Raw genomic sequence first — 23,167 nt, 5'->3', positions numbered from 1 at the left:
ATACTTTCCAGAAGCGCGATATATTTTATCGTTCATTTACTTAAAAGTTGCAAAAGTTATTATTGATATAGGGTCGTACTTTTTATGTTATGTTCATATAAAAAAGAGAAAAACAAAACGCAAATATAACTTAAAAGTTCGCCAAACGGTCATTTAAAAAAGTTCCATATAGGACATTCTGCGACCTTCAAACCGGTCTAAAATACATTAAAAATTAGTCTTTCTTGACACCCCCTGGATCCAAACTTAATGAGCGATAGTAAACTGGTTTATTTAATGGTGCAACCGGAATATGTAATCATAACCAAACACTTCGAACAAGCTTGCTGTTCGTTGTTCTCTTATATTTCTTTAATAAAACCCTTAAAGGTATACGCATCGCAATAATTCAACAGTGTTTGCGGGCTACGAAAAATGATGTCGGCCCAAGGTTTGGACCACCCTGTACTATGTTACGTAAGCTGTTATCTTTGACCAATAAACGACTCCAGAATGGCCAGATTACACTTGTTGTAGACGTAAGAAGTGTGTGTATCGTTATCACCCGTACTACATGGAGTCAGACAATGTTATATGTCGCGGCTTAAACATGCAAATAAACAAACAGCAAATCTCTCCTACGCAAAAAAGATCAATATCTTAAAACTGCCCTCTGGCTAGTTTAACGCGATTTTTCTCAATTAATTGTCTTGTCGGACTACGTTAATATGCATTCGAAGAACTAGGGTATGTTAGGGAAGGTTGGTTTCATGTAAAGCTATTTGAGTTAGTTTAAACTTAATTTGATTACTTACATTGACCACACCAAAACAATTCTTGCAGCGTTCGATTAACTGGCGTTTTTTTATTTTTGTTTATGTTGAAAGAGGTATTAACCTACATGGCCACATGCGTATGTTGAAGATTAATGAAAACCCGTTTCGTGAAGAATCCGAGATGGGGGATAATTTTAAGAAACGTGCTGTTTGAAACGGAATGATTAGCACTATATTATGACCAATAGCACTATATCAGTGGTCGGAAAAGTGTGGGCCTCGGCCCAAATGTGGGACACAGAGCCATTTTTAGTGGGCTGCGAGCTACTTTTAGTATTTCAGTTTTATCATGTATTCGTGGGCCGCGTGATAATCGTACGCGTACATTTATTGCTATAGGTGTTTTAAAACTTGTTTTTTTTTATATTGTCTCAGCGTGGTTCAAGCCAGCGTGTCGAATGTGGCCCTGAGAGTGCTTGTCAAACTATATTTTTTGCGAACTTTAGCTATGTAAACGCAATTTTTTTCGCGCTTTCCGCGTATATTCTTCGTTTTATGGTATGTTATACATTATTGGCATGGCAGTGTTTTCGGCATCATGGCGCCGTGTAATATTTCATCGTTTCTTGGTGTCAAAGCCTAGCGCTGTGCGCATTTAGACTTCCTGCAAAATGCAATTTCTTCCAAAATATATCTAGTTAATGTAATTTTCTATTCCACATTATAATATGGCCGAAACGGTCCCCCAAATTTCTCCAGCGGTTTCCCAAATTTTTGACTTGCAACTTTTTGGTATTTAAATGAAACACTTGCGGTCTCTTAAAACTACTTAGCGGTCACCCAAACCAAACCTTAAAAAAACCTGAATATGGCTATTATAACGTGAGTAACATTTATAAAAAAACAAAGATTTTACGTAATATATGCATTTTTGCGTTTTGTGCAAACTTTTTACGTGGTTGCTAGATGATGTAGTGTTAATCTTTTATGCATTAAATATACGTCTAAGACAAACGTTTCGCTAAGTGAAGCCAAATAGACGCATTTTTTGTGTATTTTGCTGGTTAAACTTCGTTTAGTTACCCCGATTTGTTCGAGAACATCACGTTTTCTAAATTACTTCAACTATGATGTTCCTAATGACGTAAAATGTAAAAAAAATTATGTACTTTTGTCAGTTTTACTTAAATCAATTGAGCACAAAGGCGATATTCTATGATTTCTTGCGTTATACATTCAGATCAATTTTTAATATTATTTTAGGTGGTATTTGTTAGGGCGATTATTTTTTGAACTTTGTCCCAATTTACAACTTAGGTCAAAATTTGGTAAAATCATTTCAAGATAAAATCGATTAAAAATGTACATAAATTGTTTACAAAATTCAAAAAACTGTAGTCAGCTTTTTGAAATTGTCGTTCAGTTAAAATTTTATTAAAAATATTTAGATTTGAGTTATATTAAACGACATTTCAACTGTATATTATATCTTCATAAGAGCAATATACGGCATACACAAACTTTCAGAATTAAACAGCCAGGCCTATCGATCAAGTCAGCTCAAACTTTGATTTTGCATTTCATTGTTTACCTCTGATTCGGACAAATGTATTGGACGGCAGTTTTTTTGTAATTTTTTTCGTTGTGATTTGCTATTTCCCTTTTCCTATTTCGATATCTAGGTGTTTATTAATTTTTTAATTTTTAGGTCAAAATTTCCTACTTTTTACTTTGTTTGTTTTTTATGGAGATAGTCACCGACTAGTACAGGGCCATAGTTGCCACGGCGATATTTTTACTCAGACGTAAAGATAATTTTTATTTTTTTTCTAATTAAATCAATTCGATCGAAAACTTAGCAAACTTATAGTATATAAAATTAAATCCTTACATCTGTCACTTTTAGATACCTGTATATTTGGTCCAGTGCTTATCACCGATGAGTCGATATTCAAAATGGGGTCGCAGTTTCATTTGGTTGGGTCGCTTATCATGTTTATGTTTACTGTTTTAATGTTTACCTATAGTTTTTTTTCTGTTTTTGTGGTTAAAATAAGTGATATTGGTTCTAAGCAAATTTCTCCAATGACTAAATAAATTGAGGAAGCAGTACGAAAACATGGTTTTAAATAATTCTATTTATGCTAATATCTTATCTAATGCTTGCGTAATTAAAGTTCAGTGAACGAAATTAGGTCGCCAAAGTTTCGCTGTTATCCTAACGTTAGTATTTGCGTTGCTGTGAAACGTGAACATTAGGCTACATAGGCTCATGTACGACTTGTACGTCGATTTAGCTGTTGTGGATAATAATAATTAATCTGTCGTTACCTAATAACTCACGCACAGTCGACAAACAATAGAAGAGGCTGGTATACCATATCTACTTTAGAATTTGTGCTTTAACCAATAGGGTTAGTGTTGTACTTTACTTCCTTATTTGGTTAACTACAACACTGCAAAGAAGCCACAAGTCTGCCACGAAAGACAGATCACCTAAGCAGCTACGCGAAGCCTATAGTATGCTTGTTTTTTGTTAAAGCTCATCAGCTTGTGTAGTTGGCATAGGACCATGATTTAGAAGCAAAAGTCTTGCCAGAATAAAAAATGTAGTGAGGTGTTTTATGTTGGCCACGTTTTCTATTTTACAAGAACAATCAAATTCGTCTCCAATCGAAATAATAGAACTACTTTCGCGCGATGCTTTATGGAACTGCAAAACTGCTATGTTCATAAGGCGTGACTGCCGTAGCCTGTTTTGATAGACAAACAGATGTCGAGACTGACAAGCTCGAGTTTGCTGATGCGTCAGTTTTAGCGTTTTTTGCTCCCGCACCTGGAATTGATGTTATTTGAATTACAAGGTTGTATTAGTCATTGCGGCAATTACAGCCATATCCTGTTACAGTTGAAGAGATTTTGTCTTTTGGAAGCCATGGACGAGCCAATTTCTAACCCTGAAGTAAAATATAGACAGGTATGACGTCCTATAAAATGAATGATTTATATATACCGGAAAGAGGAAGATATGAGATATGTTTAAATTTATCTAGCTATTCATCAAACATTAATTTATCTAGCTATTCATCAACAACGAATTTGTGCCGGCGAAAGATGGCTGCACTTTTTTGACGGAGAACCCAGCCACCGGACAACCAATATGCAACGTTTCAGAAGCCAAAAAGGTGCGTGTATAATCGTTTCATGTTTGGATACTTGCCTGACACAGTAAAGAATACTAGAAATCAATTGTAGCTGCAAGGGTAAGGCATCGTGCAGTGCATTATTTGGCCTATGGTATTTAAATGACACTTTTATTGGGATAATTAGGCGGATGTTGACGATGCAGTGGCCGCGGCGAAAGCTGCGTTCAAGCCCGGTTCGAAATGGAGGAAAATGAAGCCAAGTGAAAGAGGAGTCCTTCTAAACAAACTGGCAGACCTTATATTGAGAGACCGCCAGTATCTTGCCGTACGTTTATTCTGTACTTAAAGTCAACTACACTGAGCTGAAATCCATGCGTATCCAAGGTCACGTTTTTCTTGCTTTGCAAAACCCACCACCGTAACGAAAAGTAGAAACGTGACCAGTGCCAAAAATGACTTTTACCCTTTCGTGCAAGTAAACCAACTTGCCAACTGCACATAAGCATAAAACAAGCGATATATTGAGTATTTACACAGAAAGTGTGCAACACTCACCTGCCATAATACAAGGAAGTGTGCGTCATAATGGGATTATCACGATTGCGTAAAAGTCGTAAAAGTGTACCAAAAAATCTGTTAAAAATTTTAGGTGGCGATATTCATAAAAATCGGAATACCAATCAGCGTGAGTTAAGTTGCCTCTAAGTGACCAACTACTTTTCATCATTGACAGGACAACCCTCCTTCATCACAAACTAAACCGTAATTTCGAAGTTGAACTCATTTTAAAATTTCTTGAATAACCTAACATTTACTTTTATACTATCCTTCGAAAACACTTAAAAACATTTTCTACTGTTAACCATCTTTTAGAAGAATTTGTGTAGTCCTAAAGCCACAATCTTTGTGAAGATAGCTGTGAGTTTTTTTGTGGCATATATAGTTTCATAATCAAGCAATGTTTCGGCATGCAAATCGTTAATGAAATTGCTCAAACCGAAACCAGTGGTCGTGGTCTTCAAGGCCCGGACCATTATAAATTAAATATAAACTTTAGTCTCTCGAATCGATGGATGCTGGAAAATTATACAGCGTGGTTTACTTTGGTGATATTCAATCCAGCGTTGAGATGCTAAGATACTATGCTGGCTGGGCTGATAAAGAACATGGAAAAACGGTTCCGATGGGTGAGTGCATTGAAATAATAATTACAGTTGAATTTTCATTTGCGAATATTGCCTAACTACAGTATTATGCAATCCAACAGGTGATGATTTCTTTGCCTATACAAAACATGAGCCGGTTGGAGTTTGTGGAGGAATACTACCTGTAAGATTTTTGATTTTCAGTTGTCTTATCAAGTGCTGGTAACGTCTTTTAAACATGGGCTACACTAGCGAGCACTGTTGTAAACAAGTCATTTTAAACTGACTTTTGTCCCAGTCAAGTCCTTAGCAAGTTAACTTGAGTCCAAGTCAAGTCATTTTCAACGAATAGCCCCACTCCAAGTCTATGACATTTCAAGTCAATCTTATTAAAGTCATTATACAAAATTAATAATCAATTTATGTAATCGGTGATCCCGTTCCAATCTATACAATTTTTCCATTTAATAACCCATGTTTTAGCATGAGCCAAGTCATTTTCCTGAATTACTCAAGTCAACGTCAAGTCATTTGTCTTAATCACTTTAGTCAAGTCAAGCCGTTTGCATAAGACTTAGTCAAAGTCGATTGGGAAAGAAGACTTAAGTGCATCTAAGTCAAATCATTGAATTAAATCATTGCGATACTGCAGTATCAAAGTTTAAATTTTTATTCGTCAATACACCTACAAAGGAATAACTAAAACTAAAACAATAATAAACCCTTTACATTCATATCTTAGATAACGGCGGGCGAACTTCAACAATGTTAAATACAATGAAAGCGAAAAATCTTTTAAACTGCCGTGGTGTACGTTTTTCCGTTGGAAGAAGTAAGTTATAAAACAAACTTGCGGAACACCTAGAATGGGATTGCAGCACATCAGTGTGCCCCGGTAAACCGAGTGCAACACTGGGTTAATCCAGAATTTCTTAAACTGATTACTTCAGGGTAAATATTTTTTGCGCGGTAACCCGGTATAGAGGATTGAAGATTGTCGTGTGTTCACATTGCCAATTAACAGCACCTGTTTAAAATAATCCAACAAACATCTTTAGTGAATAGCAGTGAGGTTACACAAAAAAAAAATTATGAGACTTGTCTGCTGTAGCTCCAGGCGAACAGGCATAAAATTATTTTCGTTGTGGTTACAGTGGAATGCGCCTCTTCTTCTATGTTGTGTGAAGCTCGGTCCATGCTTGGCAATGGGAAATGTGCTGGTGTTAAAACCGTCAGAACTTACCCCACTATCGGCGCTGTACTTTGCCGCTCTAATAAAGGAAGCTGGATTCCCGCCGGGGGTCGTAAATATGGTACCAGGTAATTTGTTAGAGGGGCCGAAACTTTTTTCCGATTTGCAAAACAGCATACGAAAATCCAACTAAAGTGATTTAACCATAAATATATTTTTGACAAGTTGTATAGCGCAGTTACAATATATTATCTGTTTTGCTGTATTCAACAGGTAACGCCTTAGGATTCTTTCAACCCTACAGCTTAATTAAAGCATTTCAAATCATTGATTGGTTCAAGTCTGCAGACATTTTAATAAAATGTAGCGAACGTAACCTGCGTATAAAGTAACTATAATTATAGTGAAAGCATAGCTTTTTTAAATAGGCTACTCGTCTATGTGCTCATTGTTCAAAGTGAAAACAAATTTTTGAAAGGATTTGGCGTCACTGCTGGAGATGCACTTTCCCATCATCCAGATGTCGACAAAATCTCGTTTACCGGATCCGTCAACACTGGAAGATTGGTCATGAAGGCAGCGGCCGACTCGAACTTGAAAAAAGTTTCGCTCGAATTGGGAGGAAAAAGTCCAAACATAATATTTTCCGATGTTGATCGTGAGTTAAAAGTCTGTAGTCTGTTAATATTGACAACAAATTGCTGAGGTGAGTGTGTGTTGCTAGTTGACTACGCTGTGGAGATGGCCCATGTCGCTATTTTCACCCATAGCGGCCAGATTTGCTGTGCTGGGTCTAGGACTTTTGTGCAGGAAGACATCTATGACGAATTTGTGAAGCGCAGCCTCAAACGAGCCACCAAGGGTGCGCTGGGCGATCCGTTGGACCTCAAAACTCGACACGGTCCTCAGGTAAATAAATGTACTGCATAATCTAATATTGAAAAAAGAAGTGTTGCATTTAAATGAAATATGTTTTCTTAGATATGTGTTTTTTATAGTTTGTTATACTGTGTGAGTTAAATCCTGGTAAAATAATAACGAATACCATGTTTGCAATAATATGCTGGAAAAAATATGATTAGATAAGCAAGTTACAAAAGGACAAGATCCTCGGATATATCAAAAGCGGAAAAGATGAGGGTTGCACTGTGTTGTGCGGAGGTGGTGCAGTCGAAGATAGATCCGGGCATTACGTGCAACCGACCATTCTGACCGACCTCACTGATGATATGAGAGTTTCTAAAGAGGAGGTAACGTTATCGCTCTAATCCACAGTATGCAATGTTTTTTCTAAATTTTTCGTGAAAATGCTTTGTACAGTTTAGTCGGCTTATTTACCATGCATTTTCTACACAAGATGCCTTCGGAAAGGCTTGCCGAAATCAATCAGCTTGATCGATGTATTGCTTGTATTATATTCTTTATCAGACTGATTTCGGTAGGCCTTTCCGAAGGCATCTTGTGTGCGATATAAGGCACCGTCACCGTTATCGTTGGCCAGTGCGACTTTAGAAGGGCTTGATCACAGCATACACATCGTGTAAATTTTCTATTATAGATTTTCGGACCTGTTCAACAGATTTTTAAATTTAAAGATGTTGCGGAAGTAATAGAACGTGCGAACAATACAACTTACGGCCTTGCCGCCGCTGTGTTTACCAAAGACATAAATAAGGCATTGGCTATTTCGAACTCGCTGCAAGCTGGCATGGTTTGGTAAGTGGTTTCAAATATATTATGCACTTTTAGCGCTTAAGGCGTGTACACCGTTCATCGATTTACGGCAGTGCTTCAGTGTTAATCAAATAATTATATTTCTTTTTCTAATTTAAATCAAGCTACGAAATTACATTAACAAATAGCCGCGACAATTTCCACATTTTAGGGTCAACTGCTACTATGCCATGGGCCCATCACTTACCTTTGGAGGTTACAAACAATCTGGCATTGGACGGGAAATGGGGGAATATGCGCTAAAAGAGTACACGGAAGTCAAATCAGTCATCGTCAAAATTGATACTCCAATGAAGTAGTAGACTGGTGTAAAGTTTTATACAAGTTTACCTCATAAGATTGTTACGATTTTGAATTGTAGCTCTGTGATTTGCATTAATTTATCGTGATTCTGTTTTAAAGGTTTATCGTATCTGCCAATAAAGTACAACGGCATTAATATAAACAATTCTTGTAATTCTTTGTTGCATACACATATTATTTTTTTAATGACGTTTCCAAGCACCAGGCCATGGCCGCCTAAAATTATCTTTTTCCCAATTAACCATATAAACGTTTGCACTTCATCCAATTTTTTTCGGAAATATTTGTTTATGTGTATCGTTCAGTAGTTTTAACTATAAACATATCACTAGAACCTTCTAGCACGCTTATAAGGAACGTGATTTATGATAAGGTACTATCATGTGTTAACTGTTAATATGCAACAAGGATGGTACCGTTATATGGATGGCCGCCAAATCACTAATGAGCACAGCACGCGATACACAAGCGTGGTTGTTCAGAACCGCAATCTGCAATGCAACGCACAAATTCGCACGCAGGAAGTACGTCATGTAGCTCAATTAGCAACATTTACACAATTGAAACTTGAACGGTTCATGTTTTAGTCAAGGCCGATGAATCAGTCTCACGCATCCTCGGGCACCCATCCAGGAACATAGTCGTTCAAACTGCAAGAAATCATGGGACGAAATATTAAGGAATGGTTATTTAAATTTTTAAAAACACAATATTTACTGTTTTGAGAGAATGGGTAATATAAATACATTTTATTTAAGGGTTTGGTGACCAGTTGGCATATAGGAAGGTTTACTAATATCAATTTAAGGTACGTTTGAAAATGCTGTAACTGATTATTGACGTTGATTTTTAAACTATTCGAAAAAGAGTACGATGCAGTTTACACAGCAGTGATATTTATACATTAATTTATTTTAAACCATTTTTACACATTTTGTGCTTCAATATTAAACCTGAGACACAATTTTAAAGTACAACAAACGTTTTTAATGGCGAACACTCACGTTTTCTAGTATTTCACAAAACACATAAGTGGTTTTAACCAACATATCCTATAAGCCAGGGTTTCCCAAACTGTGGTCCGCAACTACTGCACAGGTGGTCTGTGGCGAAGAAATTAAAAAGTCGGCCAGTGCTCCGCAACCGGTGTGCCGCGAGACCATGCCAGGTGTGCCACGACGTTCCCGTAGGATTTTAGCTGAGTTTTTAAGGGTAGTTTTTATTAATTAAAATAATTACTACGATAATTAATTGGACATCAAGACAAGCATTTCGCCCTTATGCAATACTCCAAGTGTAACTTTATGTACTCTCAAAAAACCTACATGTTACGTTTAAGTTTAAGTAAACAGCAATTTTTTCTAACTTTCCACCAGTGTGAGATTTTTCCATAAGCTCGAAAACCATGAAATATCATTGTAAATGTATTTTTGGCGTTTTTCTATTGTTTTATAAATTAGGCAAAACAATCCAAAGCACAATTTTTAGGTTCATTGTTTCGAATATGCTATTAAAAGCCCCCAATGTTCTCTGATCTGCTATTTCAAAGGGGTGGCATTTTGAGGACTTTGTCCGGCTTAAGATTTTTAGGAAGACAGTAAAACGGGCAAATTCAGAAGACAAAATAATGTAATTCGTCCAATTATTTATTGGCGCCTTCGGCGCGTTTACATATAAATCGTTCCGTTTTCTCCATCTGCCTAGAATATTTACTTAAGTTGTCTATTTTCGATCGTCATATATCTCGTAGCTGTGCCGCCGCATTAATTTATCTCTATTGGTGTGCCGCAAGTGAAAAAAGGTTGCGGAGCACTGTAGTAGGCTACCCTTTCAAAGATAATTGCCGCAGTTATTCACAACTTAATCATTTTAAAAGCTTTTGCTATCCAGTATCGGAAACCGGACGCTACAATTGCGCCTTAGTTTGTAGTCAAACGTTGTTTACGAAAAATTCTCGTATTTCTAGGCTATGACGTAATAATACATTCTTATAGCCATTCGGAAAAATACAGGTCCAGACTTTCCGTGAGTGGACTCTGACTAACGAATTTGCCTTTCACAAATAAATCCGAGAAATGATGATTTTGCAGAAAGAAGCAATCGCATTCGTCTCACTGATGCTGGCAGTTTTTTCTGTGTTATTTGTTGCTTAGGTTTGCGATCCGTGAAATAACAGATTCACAAATAGCGGTCCGTGGTCCAAAACAATTTGGGAAACCCTGCTATAAGCAACACAGGAACTATATTCCTAACATGCACTGCACTGGTTTGCAAAATTTATGATTATTCATACCATCACCACATGTTGAAACACTTTTTCCTTCAATTCAGGTAGATGCCCTCGCAAAGCCGGGCCGCTCGCTCTTGTAAAGAGTAGATTACAAAATTCCTGTAATTTTAATACTAGTGCAATAATTCGGAGTTGTTAAATTGTCTTGTGATAAAAAGTATGTGGTGTATAAATCGTCGTACCTTGTGTGCAGCATACATTATACCCTTGGGTCGAATAATATCCAATCGGCCGATACCCGCGCCTTCCGAAACTATAAGGTAGAATAATAACTCGAAGTAATTAAACTATTCACTCTGAAGCAACTTTTGGCCCAATTAAGCACTTTGTCTAATTCTAAGATAAAGGGGTTTTTTTGCTATATGTGTAACTCAAATAAAGTTTAAACACATCTAGTTTAGCCAATAAATTGAAAAAATCTGCTACGAACGAAAAATTTTAATGAACTGAAAACAATAGTTTAAAACCAACTTACTTCACCTTCTGAGCTCCCACTGGCAGCATTGCTTGTATCCCACTGGCAGCATTGCTTGAAGACTGATGTCTGGCAGTCACCGAAGGTAACTTCAAGACATAAAACTAACTAATGGATATTAGCTTTGGTTGAAAAACACTTAATTCAAACCCAAGTTATTTGACACAATGACTTAAGTCAAGATAAGTCATTTAAAACAGCGACTTGAGTGCACTTAAGTCAAGTCATCGACTTAAGTCATTACAACACTGCAAAATGGAGTCCAGTTTAGGCAAACATTGCTTAGTTTTTGTTTTCAGAGTATAAATAACGTAAGATACCCTTTAATAAAGTGTTTAGTTGCAATAATGACGCCATGTTTACGAACTAATGTAAGCGCCCAGAGCTATTGTAATATTTATTAGTGTAAATATAGATGTCCGAAAATAATATTACTATTGCCAATAAAAATAACAATATGAACATCGGACTCAGTCGTATAGTACTGTCTAAATCGGAATATATGTCCTAAACCTGTCGGAATAAGACCTAAATTGGCAGAAATAGGCCTACACAACACCCCTAAACCCAAACCCCACCTCTAAGTGCATTACTAACTCCCCTAACAATTTTAACTGTAACCCATATTCTAACCTCACCCATAACACACCAATTACCCCAAACAGGGTAAAAAAATCCGGTGCCAAAACCAGGGCTGCGGAGTCGGTTAAACATAACCCAAGTCCGACTCCCGAGTCCGACTCCGGTGAAATGTGCGATTGCGTCAAGTCCCAAGCCCGGCCCTGACTCTACAGCCTGTATTTCGCCAATTTACGTAGCTTAAATTACGTGGATATTCAGCAATCGACTTATAGGGGTGTCGTATCATTCCTTAACTAGCAATACATGGTTGGAAAGATATTCCACCATATGCTATTCCACCTTTACAATTTCCAGTTAGCGGCCATATCAGCTTTGAAATTTGGTACTGCGCGACTCGGGACTCGGGTAAGACTACGTAAAACTACCCGAGTCCCGAGTCCGACTCCGCAGCCCTGGCCAAAACAGTGGTGCCCTTACGGGGCCGGTCAAACTAGAGCTTCCAATGCCGACAACTAAACGGCCGATTCCAGACCGACGGACCCCGTTCGTTCGATACGCTCTACTTTTGTTTCTTATTCTGGTGAATTTAGGACGTATTTCGACAGATTTAGATCTTATTTAGACGATTTCCATCTTTCTGTATACTGGATATTACTGCGTATTTGGCTTTATTATGTCGTTGGTCTTAATACTATGATTTTATAGATTTTTCTGCGTTAGGTATTGTTGCTTTTTAGGTCTTACTGTGTGTTTTTTAGATGTATTTTTATAGCTACAAGAAATAAAAAGGGTTAATTCCACTGTTCAACAGCAAAACGGAGAGATAATAGATTGATTCTTAAAGTACTTTGCGAGCTGATGAAAAAATGCTCTCATTTTTTTCTAGCACATTTGGTTTTCGAGATAATCGCAGTTTTATTTTTTCAGTGTTGTGCTGTATTGTTTGTATAGACACAATGCGCACTATTCAGTAATATTGTTGCTTACTCTTTCGAATAGATGTATTTGTGCCATATTTTTATCAACTGCTATTCTGTCTCTATGCAAAAAACTACAAAAGCATCCATGATCTGATTTGCTATACTTATGGGACCAAAGACAAGCAAAGAAGTATCAAATCCGATATCAATAAGTTAGAGTGAGTCCAGTGCTTCTCAACCTTTTTTATCTTACGGACCGGTAAAATTTCAAAACAAATTTTGCGGACCGGTGGACCTTCAAAAATCAAAATCAACCCAAAATGTAATTGCGCCGAAAGTATGCAACTATAAAGCTAATAATTAAAACTTTAATTTAATGAGCAATTTGCTGCTTTTTTTTTTGATATCATACGTGTTATACGTGGTTCTAGAGCAGTGGTTCTCAACCTTTTTTCTTTCATGGCCCATTTCGTTGCACAACAATTCTGTGGCCCAATAGTTTTTGTAAATGGACAAACTATTAAAAGGTTTAGAACAGTGGTTCTCAACCTTTTATGCTTCGTGGCCCCCCTTTGAAAGGCTCTCGACCCTCGTGGCCCCCCTGCTTTTATAAAAATACCAAGCATCGTGTTTAAATTCGTTTCACTTCTTCACGTTAATAACCAATACAGCCATTAATCAACGAATAAATGCACTTACCTTTTAAACATTTAATAAATAAGTCATTTTAATTTAAACTAACTTAGTTAGTCATTACAAATTTTGTTCTTCGACGCCACCAAGGTATTTTGTATATTCGGCTCTGTTTTGTACTAAGCCAAGCGATGTCACTACATTCGTCAAGACGATTACTCGATTTTCGTTTTATTAATGCGTTACTAGTAGCCTACTTAACAAATAGGCTGCATAAACCGCTGAATGTTGGCCTAAAAATGACCTTTTGAATACCCCGGTATAGCGTACTTTATGAGTTTTACGGTGAAATGTTTCTTTTGCAACTGAACGCCCTTAAAGGAAATTGCGAACCGTTGCACCTGGCAATATACACTAGTTGCTCGCCTAACAGCATTTGTCGGACACTTGACTTGGGCAATATACGGCCCGCGGCTTATTTTTGCTAAATGCATATAAGCAAAACCAAGGGTGATTTTCTACACGTTTGGTTGTACGGTATCTTAAACACTCTTTGCAGACTCTTTCCCGCAAAACTCTTTAGCCTATTTTAATTACTAGAAGGGAAATTATTTTCGTAGGCATCTTTACAGACAAAAAGCGTCTTCTGCATTATGGTGCTCTCCCCAACGAAAGTTTAACAAACTTATCCTAATATTTATTTACGCGCTTCGGTCGAATGTATTCCGTCTTTAAATTATGAACTAAATACCAGCCGTTTTCTAAACTCTGAAACATACCGATTTACATGTTGTCAACCTAATTTAGTTAATGAACCCGATTTACACAGTCTTTGCAATATGGCCGTTGTAAGTAACACATCGGCAACTTAAAGCCTCAAAAAGCAAAAAAAACATTGTAATTTTTTAGTGAGAAATTTTTACGTATTTTAATCTTAACTTCTGGGTCAATGCGCCCCACAACTTGATAAATGTCAACATATCAACAATATATGTAGTCTATATTTTTTTATCTGTGCTCAATGCGTCACGTAGGCTACCCCTATAAATCTAAATTAAAGTTGGCATTTTAAAACAAATATAGTCGCAATTATTTCGCGCTTTGCGCGACGTCTTCTTTAAATTAGACTGAAATTGCAAATTTTAGCACAACTACAAACGTAATAACAAATTCGCATTTTAAGTTTCTCATGTAGCCCGCGGTTAAAAATAATTGCCCACCCCTGGATTAGGCGAAGGGTATCGGCAAGTAATAATTGGCCACTCGAAAAAAACGCTGACGCCGCACGATACATAACTATCTACAAAGCAGCACAGTAATTGTTTCGCCACACCTGTTAAACTTGCCCTCGCAAATGACCAATCAGGCGTAACTCTCCGCGATAAAAGGAATAAAAAGGATTCAATAGAACATCCCCCTACTGACTAGTCAAAGCAGGTGTCAGAAAAATGTGTTACAAACCGTTACAAGAAAGGTTTACAGTCATAATAAAAACACAAAATTAAGTTAACTGGTAAATTGTGAATATAGTGACACTTTGGTTTTCGCAATATCTAGCTGGAGAGTTATGCCGGTGGCCCCCCAATGACCGCTCCGTGGCCTCCCAGGGGGGGGGGGGGGGGAGGGCCACGGTTGAGAAATCCTGGTTTAGAACAAAATATAGCGGAGCATATAACAATAAATTTATGTTTTATTTACATTCCTACTCAATTCCTTCCCAAATCATTATTATTCCTGTAAAATTAGGAATAGTGACACAAATGAAACTAAATTCTTCAAAAAATCTAATTTTTTAAATTGGCCTGGGCCCATCTAAAAAGTTTCCATGGCCCACCTTGAGAACCGCTGTCTTAGATAATGGAAGTTTAGTGTGCTCGATATTTGTATAGGTTTCAAAGAAGCAGATTTATATGCTCGGTAAGTTTATTGCAAAACAGAATGATGAAACGGGTCCGCCTGGTTGCTATTTTACCATGGGAATGATTGCTCGGTAGCCTGCGCTTATTTCACGTGTTATGCATCAATGGCGGTATAAAGAACACTATACGAATAAAGCTAAAAGTTTGGCTTAATACGCTAGCACGAATTCCTATTTTGACAACATTCCGGATTTATTGCAAAAATGTTATGATGACTGGCCTGCCGTTGATATATTTGTTTTCAATAAATGATATGTAGAAAATGTCAGTTTTCGAGAAAGAGGCTGTGAATTGCTATCGCACACTGTATAGTGTTGTCACTAGCTCGTGTCGCAATAATATTGATACTAAAGCGATTTAATGTTTTTGGAAACACGGTGTCGTAGTTTCCGTAGTTCTAGCCCTGTTGTGCATTTGATTGAATTCATACCGTTGTTTGCCAATGAAGTCAGGCCATTTGGTTAATCATTGACTAACGGACTGCTGATCTGGCACAATCAGAATGATGTTGCAAACTTTGCGCAGGGAATTGTGTGTCTATATCATTCAGTACCCCCGCTTAACTTGAACATTCTGTCGCCCCGATTAACCAAACGGAATTATTTCGTCACACCTGCAAGCGAAATCATGGCAGCCCCAATTTCGAACTTGGAAGTTAAATACACGCAGGTAAGTTGTGTTTGCGTGACTGTCGTTCGTGGATTGTGTTACTTTCAAATTGCAATATCCATATTTGAAACAGCTATTTATCAACAACGAATTTGTGCCGGCAGCTGACGGCTGTACATTTTCCACTGAAAACCCTGCCACCGGAAAGTCTATTTGCCAGGTTGCAGAAGCTAAAAAGGTATGTTGTCGGTCGTTTTAGTTTGAATTTGCAGCTAAGTTTGCGCCCAAAATTAACTAGGAATTATCAGTGCCATAACCAAGCAAAGAGTTTTTCTCCCCACTTATTATTTTTTAAAAGTAAGTGGTCATAATAAAGAATAATTTGTTTGCAAGCAGTCATAATAAAAGTTTTTGTGATTTTATTGTTAAGGATTCGGGTTTAGCCCAAAACGGTTGCCATTGTATCACATGTAGTGGTTCTCTAGGATAGAGACAACTGGCCACTACATAACCCCACGTAGCCTACATCGTGTTACGTCACACGCCAGCCATATTCTTTAATTCACTTGTATATTTATGCACGTGTTTGCTGGATAACAGCGGGCGTTTTCTAAGATTAGTTGTATTATAGCGTCATGTTATGACGTAACTTCACTGTAACGCGGCCTGTTTTGGAAGTGGCTAGTTTCCTAGCTACGTCACACGCTGCCTCTGCTTTCAAGGTTTAATACCGATCGTGATCGAAGTTTCCACGGAAAACGTAAAACCTCAAACGAATTACTTTATTTTCAGTGTAGTAACCACCAACAGTTTAAAAACCGTGACGTATAGCCCACAGTGGCAGCGCAGCAAGCTGTGAAAACATAATTATCATTAGCACAACGCAACGCTATGACGTCACAATGTACAAATCAACTCACCAAAAACGTGGAAGGAAAACAACGAAAAGTACCAAGAGTTTGGTCAACAATACTTCAAAGTTCAAACTGGAAATAAATAATGTATTCAGTTTAACTAAGTCACTTATGTTGTAACCAAGAAATAGTAAAAATGCAAAGTATCTTACCGAGTATCGATAGTTTTTTTTGGCATAACAGTTGCATTTACAGCCACAATTTACTTATTGTACATCTGCAGTATACAAATACAGCTACTTTAATAAACTTATCTTGATGGTTTACTTTTACTTAAACACCTTTAAGTATATATTTACCAGTCAACAACAAGCAGAATAACTTACAACGAATTCAACTGAAACAGCTTACAAAAATGGCGAACAAAATGATAAAGTATCACGATGGGCAACCAAGCATCCCATGTAATATTTTAACAGCAGGGGAGCGTGGAGAAATTATTACATTCACCTTATGACGTTACCTGAAAATTACTATACCCACCCTCAAACTTAAATCCTGGATCCGTCCCTTAACATGCCGTTTCTTTTTAGGCGGATGTTGATGCTGCCGTAGCTTCAGCCAAAGCAGCGTTTAAGCGTGGTTCAGCATGGAGAAAAACACTTCCCAACCAAAGGGGTGTCCTGCTGAATAAGCTTGCAGACCTCATGGAGAGAGATCGCACATACCTAGCGGTAAGCAGCACCCATAAATGAACAGACTGCGATTCAACTTGTTATCACACTAGCACATTTTATACAGTCTCTTGAGGCCATCGACTGTGGCAGATTGTTCACTCACACATACTACGGTGATGTTCCTGCTAGTATCGACGTACTGAGGTACTTTGCAGGATGGGCTGATAAGGATCACGGAAAGACGGTTCCCACCGGTAATGCATTCCCTTGCTAACATCTGTTACTTTCGGGTATTACTAGAAATACGAACGCCCTATGTTTTGGTCGACAGGTGATGATACGTTTGGTTACACAAGACATGAGCCAATAGGAGTCTGTGGAGGTATAATTCCGGTAAGTATTTTCGGGTTAATGGTATAAGTGTATCAAGATATTATGCATTGCTAAATATAACTAAATGTATTTACAAACCGAATTGTCCACACGTTTATACCTTTGGACATAATGTTCAGCTCACCAGTTTTAACAATACGCAAAATAACCAAAGGCTACGACCAGTCTTTGTGTTCTGTATAGGAAATAAGACTATTATATGGCAGCGGTAACCTTTTTAGCCAAGGAAGCCATAAAAAGCCGAATACTTTTGGTTGTATTTACATGAGAGCCATATACTATTTTTCAAACCTAGTTAGCCTACTGTAAGTTGGCAAAAAATAGTGATTTGAATAGTGAAGTTTTTTATCTTATTTATTTTGAAAGATAGGTCGCATTAGGTGCGAAACATGCTTTGGCTAAGTTTTCAAACTCTGATTCCGGAGTGCCATGATACGAACAGAGCCTTTAAATAATCAAAGATTACGTCAAATGGACAAACAGACAAATTATTCTCGAATGATAGCTTAGATTTATCTGCAAGAAAGATTGCTTCATCAAAAGAGCCATATAGTGCACCATATACGACTCTCGAGCCATAGGTTCCCGGCCACTGTTATATGATATAACTAAACTTTCAAAAAGCTGTACGGAACTAATTTCCAACGTCGCCAATATATTGAGAAACGGTTACTTTTTAACCCATTTTCATTTGTTTATTTGACAAAACAATTAAACAATATGAAAAGATTCGAAACCGTAAAGAGAATATCTGTCTGACTACAAATAAAGTAAGGCGAGTATTCTAACACACGCTAGAGCGAACGATTACCGCGTTGCCATTTTTAGTTTAGACCAGTGGTTTTCAACGTTTATTAGTGTGACAGATGTCATCGAAGAATTCTGTTTATTTTGACAAGACTATTGAATATGTATTTAAGCCATTTAATAAAACAAGCGTACAATTGTAACATAAAAACACGCGTGGTTAACTGAAGCAATATTTTGAATGGTCCGAGCTTTTGCGCTTGGAGTTTTAAGTTTATATCGTGTTTTTCGGTAATTTTCCTTTATTACTAATAGTGCACGGCGGTGGCCTCCCAGACTAGTCCTTGTGGTCCTCTTGGCGGTCGCGATCCGCCAACCACTTGTTTGTACTTTAGTGTTCACACCATTGTTGTTTAGTGGAACGTGCCCTTGGCACTCTTCTGCTGGAAGCTCGGACCCTGTCTAGCGATGGGCAACGTTCTCGTGATGAAGGCTGCCGAGCTGGCTCCGTTAACTTCGCTTCACATGGCTGCTTTGGTCAAAGAGGCTGGATTCCCACCAGGCGTGGTGAACGTGGTGCCCGGTAAGCGATTTGTAGTTAAACTCAGCTTGTGAATAGAATCGGAAAGTTTCTGATGATGTCTCGCTGTACTCCACAAATCATTCGAATAGGCGATAAACATTTATATACCATCAGCAACTCCTATGGGTATAACTAGGCACATTCAAATAAAGAGCGTAAGTTTAAACTCTTCATTGCCTATTCCGCATAGATGGGGCCAGTAATGGGTGTTTGACAAAGGGCGCTTTGTTGATTTTGAGCGGAATGCTCGAATGTGTGTTTGCCAAGGTGACTTCGCATAAGGCAACCTGTTATAACTATTCAAGTACTGAGTGCTGAACATGTGACATGACGTAGGCACTTTTAAAGGGCGATAAGGGCGATACGGAAATCTGACGATTGTTAGTTTTTTTAATAGTCTTAAAACATAAATGACAAGGAGAGTTTGCAGAACATCCATAAAATTTATCAATTTGTGCGGTAATTAGGCCGCCCACCTGGTAAAGTTACCTAATTGGGCTGCATCCGACGCGGATTATGCTAAAATAATTATTTGTCCTAAAATATCAGAATTTCATATTAACATTTTTATATTACCTATCCAACTTTAACTAGCAAGTAGGCTATAATGATAAGCTTCTTTGAAAGTGTTTGACTCAGTTATGAATTGTGCATTTCACCTTTTGGTAACGCGAAAAAGGATTTTTCTATTTTACCGGTCCTTGAGTGTCAAGGTTAAAACCACTGATCTAATTTTTTGTATTTGTTTTGCGACGATTAGTTTTAGCATAGCACAATTGCATATTTAATTTACAACTTCCAATGGTGTTGGTATGACTTTTTACTGCTTTTAAATGCCTACACTTTGAATTTAAGTTTTACACAACAAAACACCGCCATCAGTTAAAAAGAGTTATGATTTTCCAAATGGATACTTTTTTGTTTTCTTTGTCACGATACCTTGATTTTATATTATCATTTTGCACCGCGTGGTTCCAGGGTTGTAAAATAAAGTTTATCGATGATGATTCAGTCATGAGGTGACATCCGTACAAACATCAAGAAACTAGAAACATCAATAGGGTTTTGCAGCTGTAAAACATTGGTCGTGTTGTGTATTCTGGCGAACTGATCTTAAAATATTAAACAAAAATAACAGCGTGCAAAAATCATTTTTGTAATGGGATTTGACCTCTTTCGATTTAACTGACACGGTGAGACAACGACTGGAGAATTGGCGTTGGTTTGTATTTAGTTTAATTCTAAAATTATAAATACAATTGTTTGGCAAATTGTGGTATATGTTTTCGTGAAATCCTTTTTTGACCATGACTTCGCTTTTGCTGCTGCCATGTTACTTTGTGGTCACGTTCGTGTAAAGCGTAACGACTTTCGCTACGTTATCACTGTACCGGAACACATATAGCCTTCAGTCGAATCAACCACAAAAATGCCAGCGCGGGCCAAGTTGTTTGCTTTCTTTGTAGGTTTCGGGCAAACGGCCGGTGATGCACTTTCCCGTCATCATGACGTCGACAAAATCGCGTTCACTGGATCCGCTGCAACCGGGCGATTGGTGATGAAGGCGGCGGCCGACTCAAACTTAAAGCGCGTCTCCCTCGAACTCGGCGGAAAGAGTCCTAACATTGTGTTTTCTGACGTTGATCGTGAGTTAGTTCCTATTTTGTTTTTAATGCTGATCAGTTCTGTGCTTAGATCAGTGTTTCTTACCCTTTTAGGCGCTCGTACCTTTTAAGTTTTCATGGCATTTTCTCGTACCCCCGGTCTACAATGGCCGACGGAAGTAAAAACATTGTAATAATTGGAATTGAAATCAATGTATTTCTAACCTATGTGTTGAATCCATGCATTGAATACAGTATTGCAAGTTCAATAGTATTTACAACACACATACAATCGTTTATTTACTCACAGCTTTTTATGGTTGCTTTTCGTAAATTACGTATTCTTCACAAATATACCCAAATAGCGTATAATTTCGTACTGCATGTCGTAACTCGTAACCCCTGCATTGGTGCTTCGTACCACCAAGGGGTACACCCTGGTTATGAACCCCTGGCTTATATAGTATTTAAAACTTTAAACCATTTTCGCAGTTGACTACGCTGTGGAAATGGCACACGTTGCTATTTTTAGTCATAACGGCCAGATCTGCTGCGCTGGATCTAGGACTTTTGTGCAGGAAGACATCTACGACGAGTTTGTGAAGCGCAGCCTCGCACGAGCCACCAAGGGGGCAATTGGTGACCCACTGGATCCCAAAACTCAACACGGCCCGCAGGTTAAGAAGGTTCCAGAATAAAAATCGTACAAAAAATGTCACTAACTCTTCAAAAAAACCAGACGCTTGCCTTTTTTCAAGTCGAAAATCGTTGCAATTAAATATACGACAGGGGTGAAAGTAAAAAAAAAATCCTGACAAGAACGATAAAAAATTCTTACCGGAATGCCTAGAAATTTTCAGGGATGACGTTATAAAGTTACGTCGTAAACATGCCTCATTAAACAAGCACCTTAAAAATCCCAGGCTTAGCGTTCGATTTGTCGTTCACAATATGCAACTAAAAGTCAAACATGGTTTTTGGGACAGCCTTGTGAAAATCAGATACATTTTTACCGGAACGACGGGCAATAATTATTTTACCGGGACCAGGTCAGTTCACTTTCTCCACTGTTATAGGATCGACAAAAATGTACAATCCAATAGGCTCGCCAAACCATTCAAACTATAACGAATAACAAAATAAACGAACGCAAAACGGTGACGTAATATACCAAGTTGTTACGTCGTCGCTAAAGAAAAAACTGTGTCATAGCACACTATGAAAGTTTTCTCCAAATGCTTCACACCTGTATTAAACTAGATAAGCAAGTTGCAAAAAGACAAGATCCTCGGATATATCAAAAGCGGAAAAGATGAAGGTTGCACTGTGTTGTGTGGAGGTGGTGCAGTCGAAGATAGATCCGGACATTACGTGCAACCGACCATTCTGACTGACCTCACCGATGACATGAAGGTTTCCAAGGAAGAGGTACGCAATCTTGCTGACGTCACCAAAGCTAACACACATATCGATTTTACGGCGGTTGTTTCTAATCTAAATACATTTTTTAACGCTATACCAGGTTTACGTTTTTGGCAACACTTCACACAATCGTTCACTTTTTAATTTTAGATTTTCGGACCTGTACAGCAGATCTTTAAGTTTAAAGACGTGGAAGAGGCAATAGAAAGAGCGAACAACACAACGTATGGTCTTGCCGCTGCTGTGTTTACCAAAGACATAAACAAGGCGTTGGCAATTGCAAATTCGGTGCAAGCTGGAACCGTTTGGTATGTTTGTTAAAGCTCTGCTGGTGGTGTACTGTATAAAAATCACATAATATATATCATTTGTAGGAAACATCTGCAGATTCTAGAACCAACTTGCAATAACAGTAGGCCTACTGTTTAACAATCGTTAAAAGTTTTATACAAATCAGAATTAACCCCGTATTTAATAATCTTAAATTAAAAGTTATAGGTTTTACCAAGAATGCTGAGTTTTTACTTTAGCCAAATACAGTTTTAACATACTTTATAACCTGTGATATGGCGTTGTAAAGGTTGCCAAAAGTTATGGCCAAAACGTTCATTATCTTGCTAGCAGGGTGATATGCTTTAAATTAAAATTATAAACTTAAAAACTAACGAATAGTAAAGGAAAAAAATCATAACCTATATGTTCTGTTTATACCACACCTATACCAAGCGCAACGATCAAAACGACAAAAAGTATTATACCGAAGTAAAATTTTCAAAAAAGCGTCTTTTTATATACGTTTCTTTAATCAACTTGCGTAATTCCTAAGTATTATGTGATTTTTGCAGGGTGAACTGTTACTTCAAGTTGGGACCGAACCTGCCTTTCGGAGGCTACAAGCAATCGGGAATAGGCCGGGAGTTGGGAGAGTATGCACTCAAAGAGTATACCGAAGTGAAAACAGTTGTTGTTAAAATCGACTCGCCTTCCCTTTAGTTTTTGTTGTATATTTGCGCATATAGATGATAATTTGCTTAAAGCATATACCGGTACTTCTATCTTCTGCCTCTCCAGTTGTTTGGGGATATCAACTAAAATTGTCATTGCGCAATCAACAACAACAAAATAAATATGTAACGCCTATTGTTCCTATGCACGAAACTGTTGTTTGTAAAGTTTGTAGCCTA

The 23,167-nt window shown here is 37.7% G+C and overlaps 2 protein-coding genes across 3 annotated transcripts; both read left to right on the top strand.

The window, feature by feature from the left end:
* The first annotated feature begins 1,483 nt into the window (after positions 1-1,483).
* Positions 1,484-8,332, top strand: LOC146147874 (aldehyde dehydrogenase, mitochondrial-like). 2 transcript variants are annotated; one of them, XM_083387583.1, is made up of 12 exons: positions 1,484-1,516; positions 3,700-3,732; positions 3,836-3,940; positions 4,086-4,226; positions 4,959-5,088; positions 5,169-5,230; positions 6,201-6,366; positions 6,717-6,896; positions 6,963-7,147; positions 7,321-7,488; positions 7,797-7,954; positions 8,124-8,332. In XM_083387583.1, the coding sequence occupies exons 1-12, from the start codon at positions 1,484-1,486 to the stop codon at positions 8,269-8,271; spliced, it is 1,509 nt and encodes a 502-aa protein (XP_083243709.1). In that variant the 3' UTR covers positions 8,272-8,332. The 2 variants fall into 2 exon arrangements, with proteins under 2 accessions (XP_083243709.1, XP_083243708.1); XM_083387582.1 differs by lacking the exon at positions 1,484-1,516 and having other exon boundaries at positions 3,426-3,732.
* A 7,292-nt stretch (positions 8,333-15,624) lies between these two features.
* Positions 15,625-23,035, top strand: LOC146147873 (aldehyde dehydrogenase, mitochondrial-like). The gene is made up of 11 exons (XM_083387572.1): positions 15,625-15,763; positions 15,837-15,941; positions 17,151-17,291; positions 17,359-17,488; positions 17,566-17,627; positions 18,792-18,957; positions 20,424-20,603; positions 21,054-21,238; positions 21,822-21,989; positions 22,134-22,291; positions 22,829-23,035. The coding sequence occupies exons 1-11, from the start codon at positions 15,722-15,724 to the stop codon at positions 22,974-22,976; spliced, it is 1,485 nt and encodes a 494-aa protein (XP_083243698.1). The 5' UTR covers positions 15,625-15,721; the 3' UTR covers positions 22,977-23,035.
* The last annotated feature ends 132 nt before the right edge of the window (positions 23,036-23,167 follow it).

This window comes from Ascidiella aspersa, chromosome 4 (assembly GCF_963924565.1).
Source record: "Ascidiella aspersa chromosome 4, kaAscAspe10.2, whole genome shotgun sequence".
Taxonomy (NCBI): Eukaryota; Metazoa; Chordata; class Ascidiacea; order Phlebobranchia; family Ascidiidae; genus Ascidiella; species Ascidiella aspersa.
This window is presented reverse-complemented; position numbering and strand designations above follow the sequence as displayed.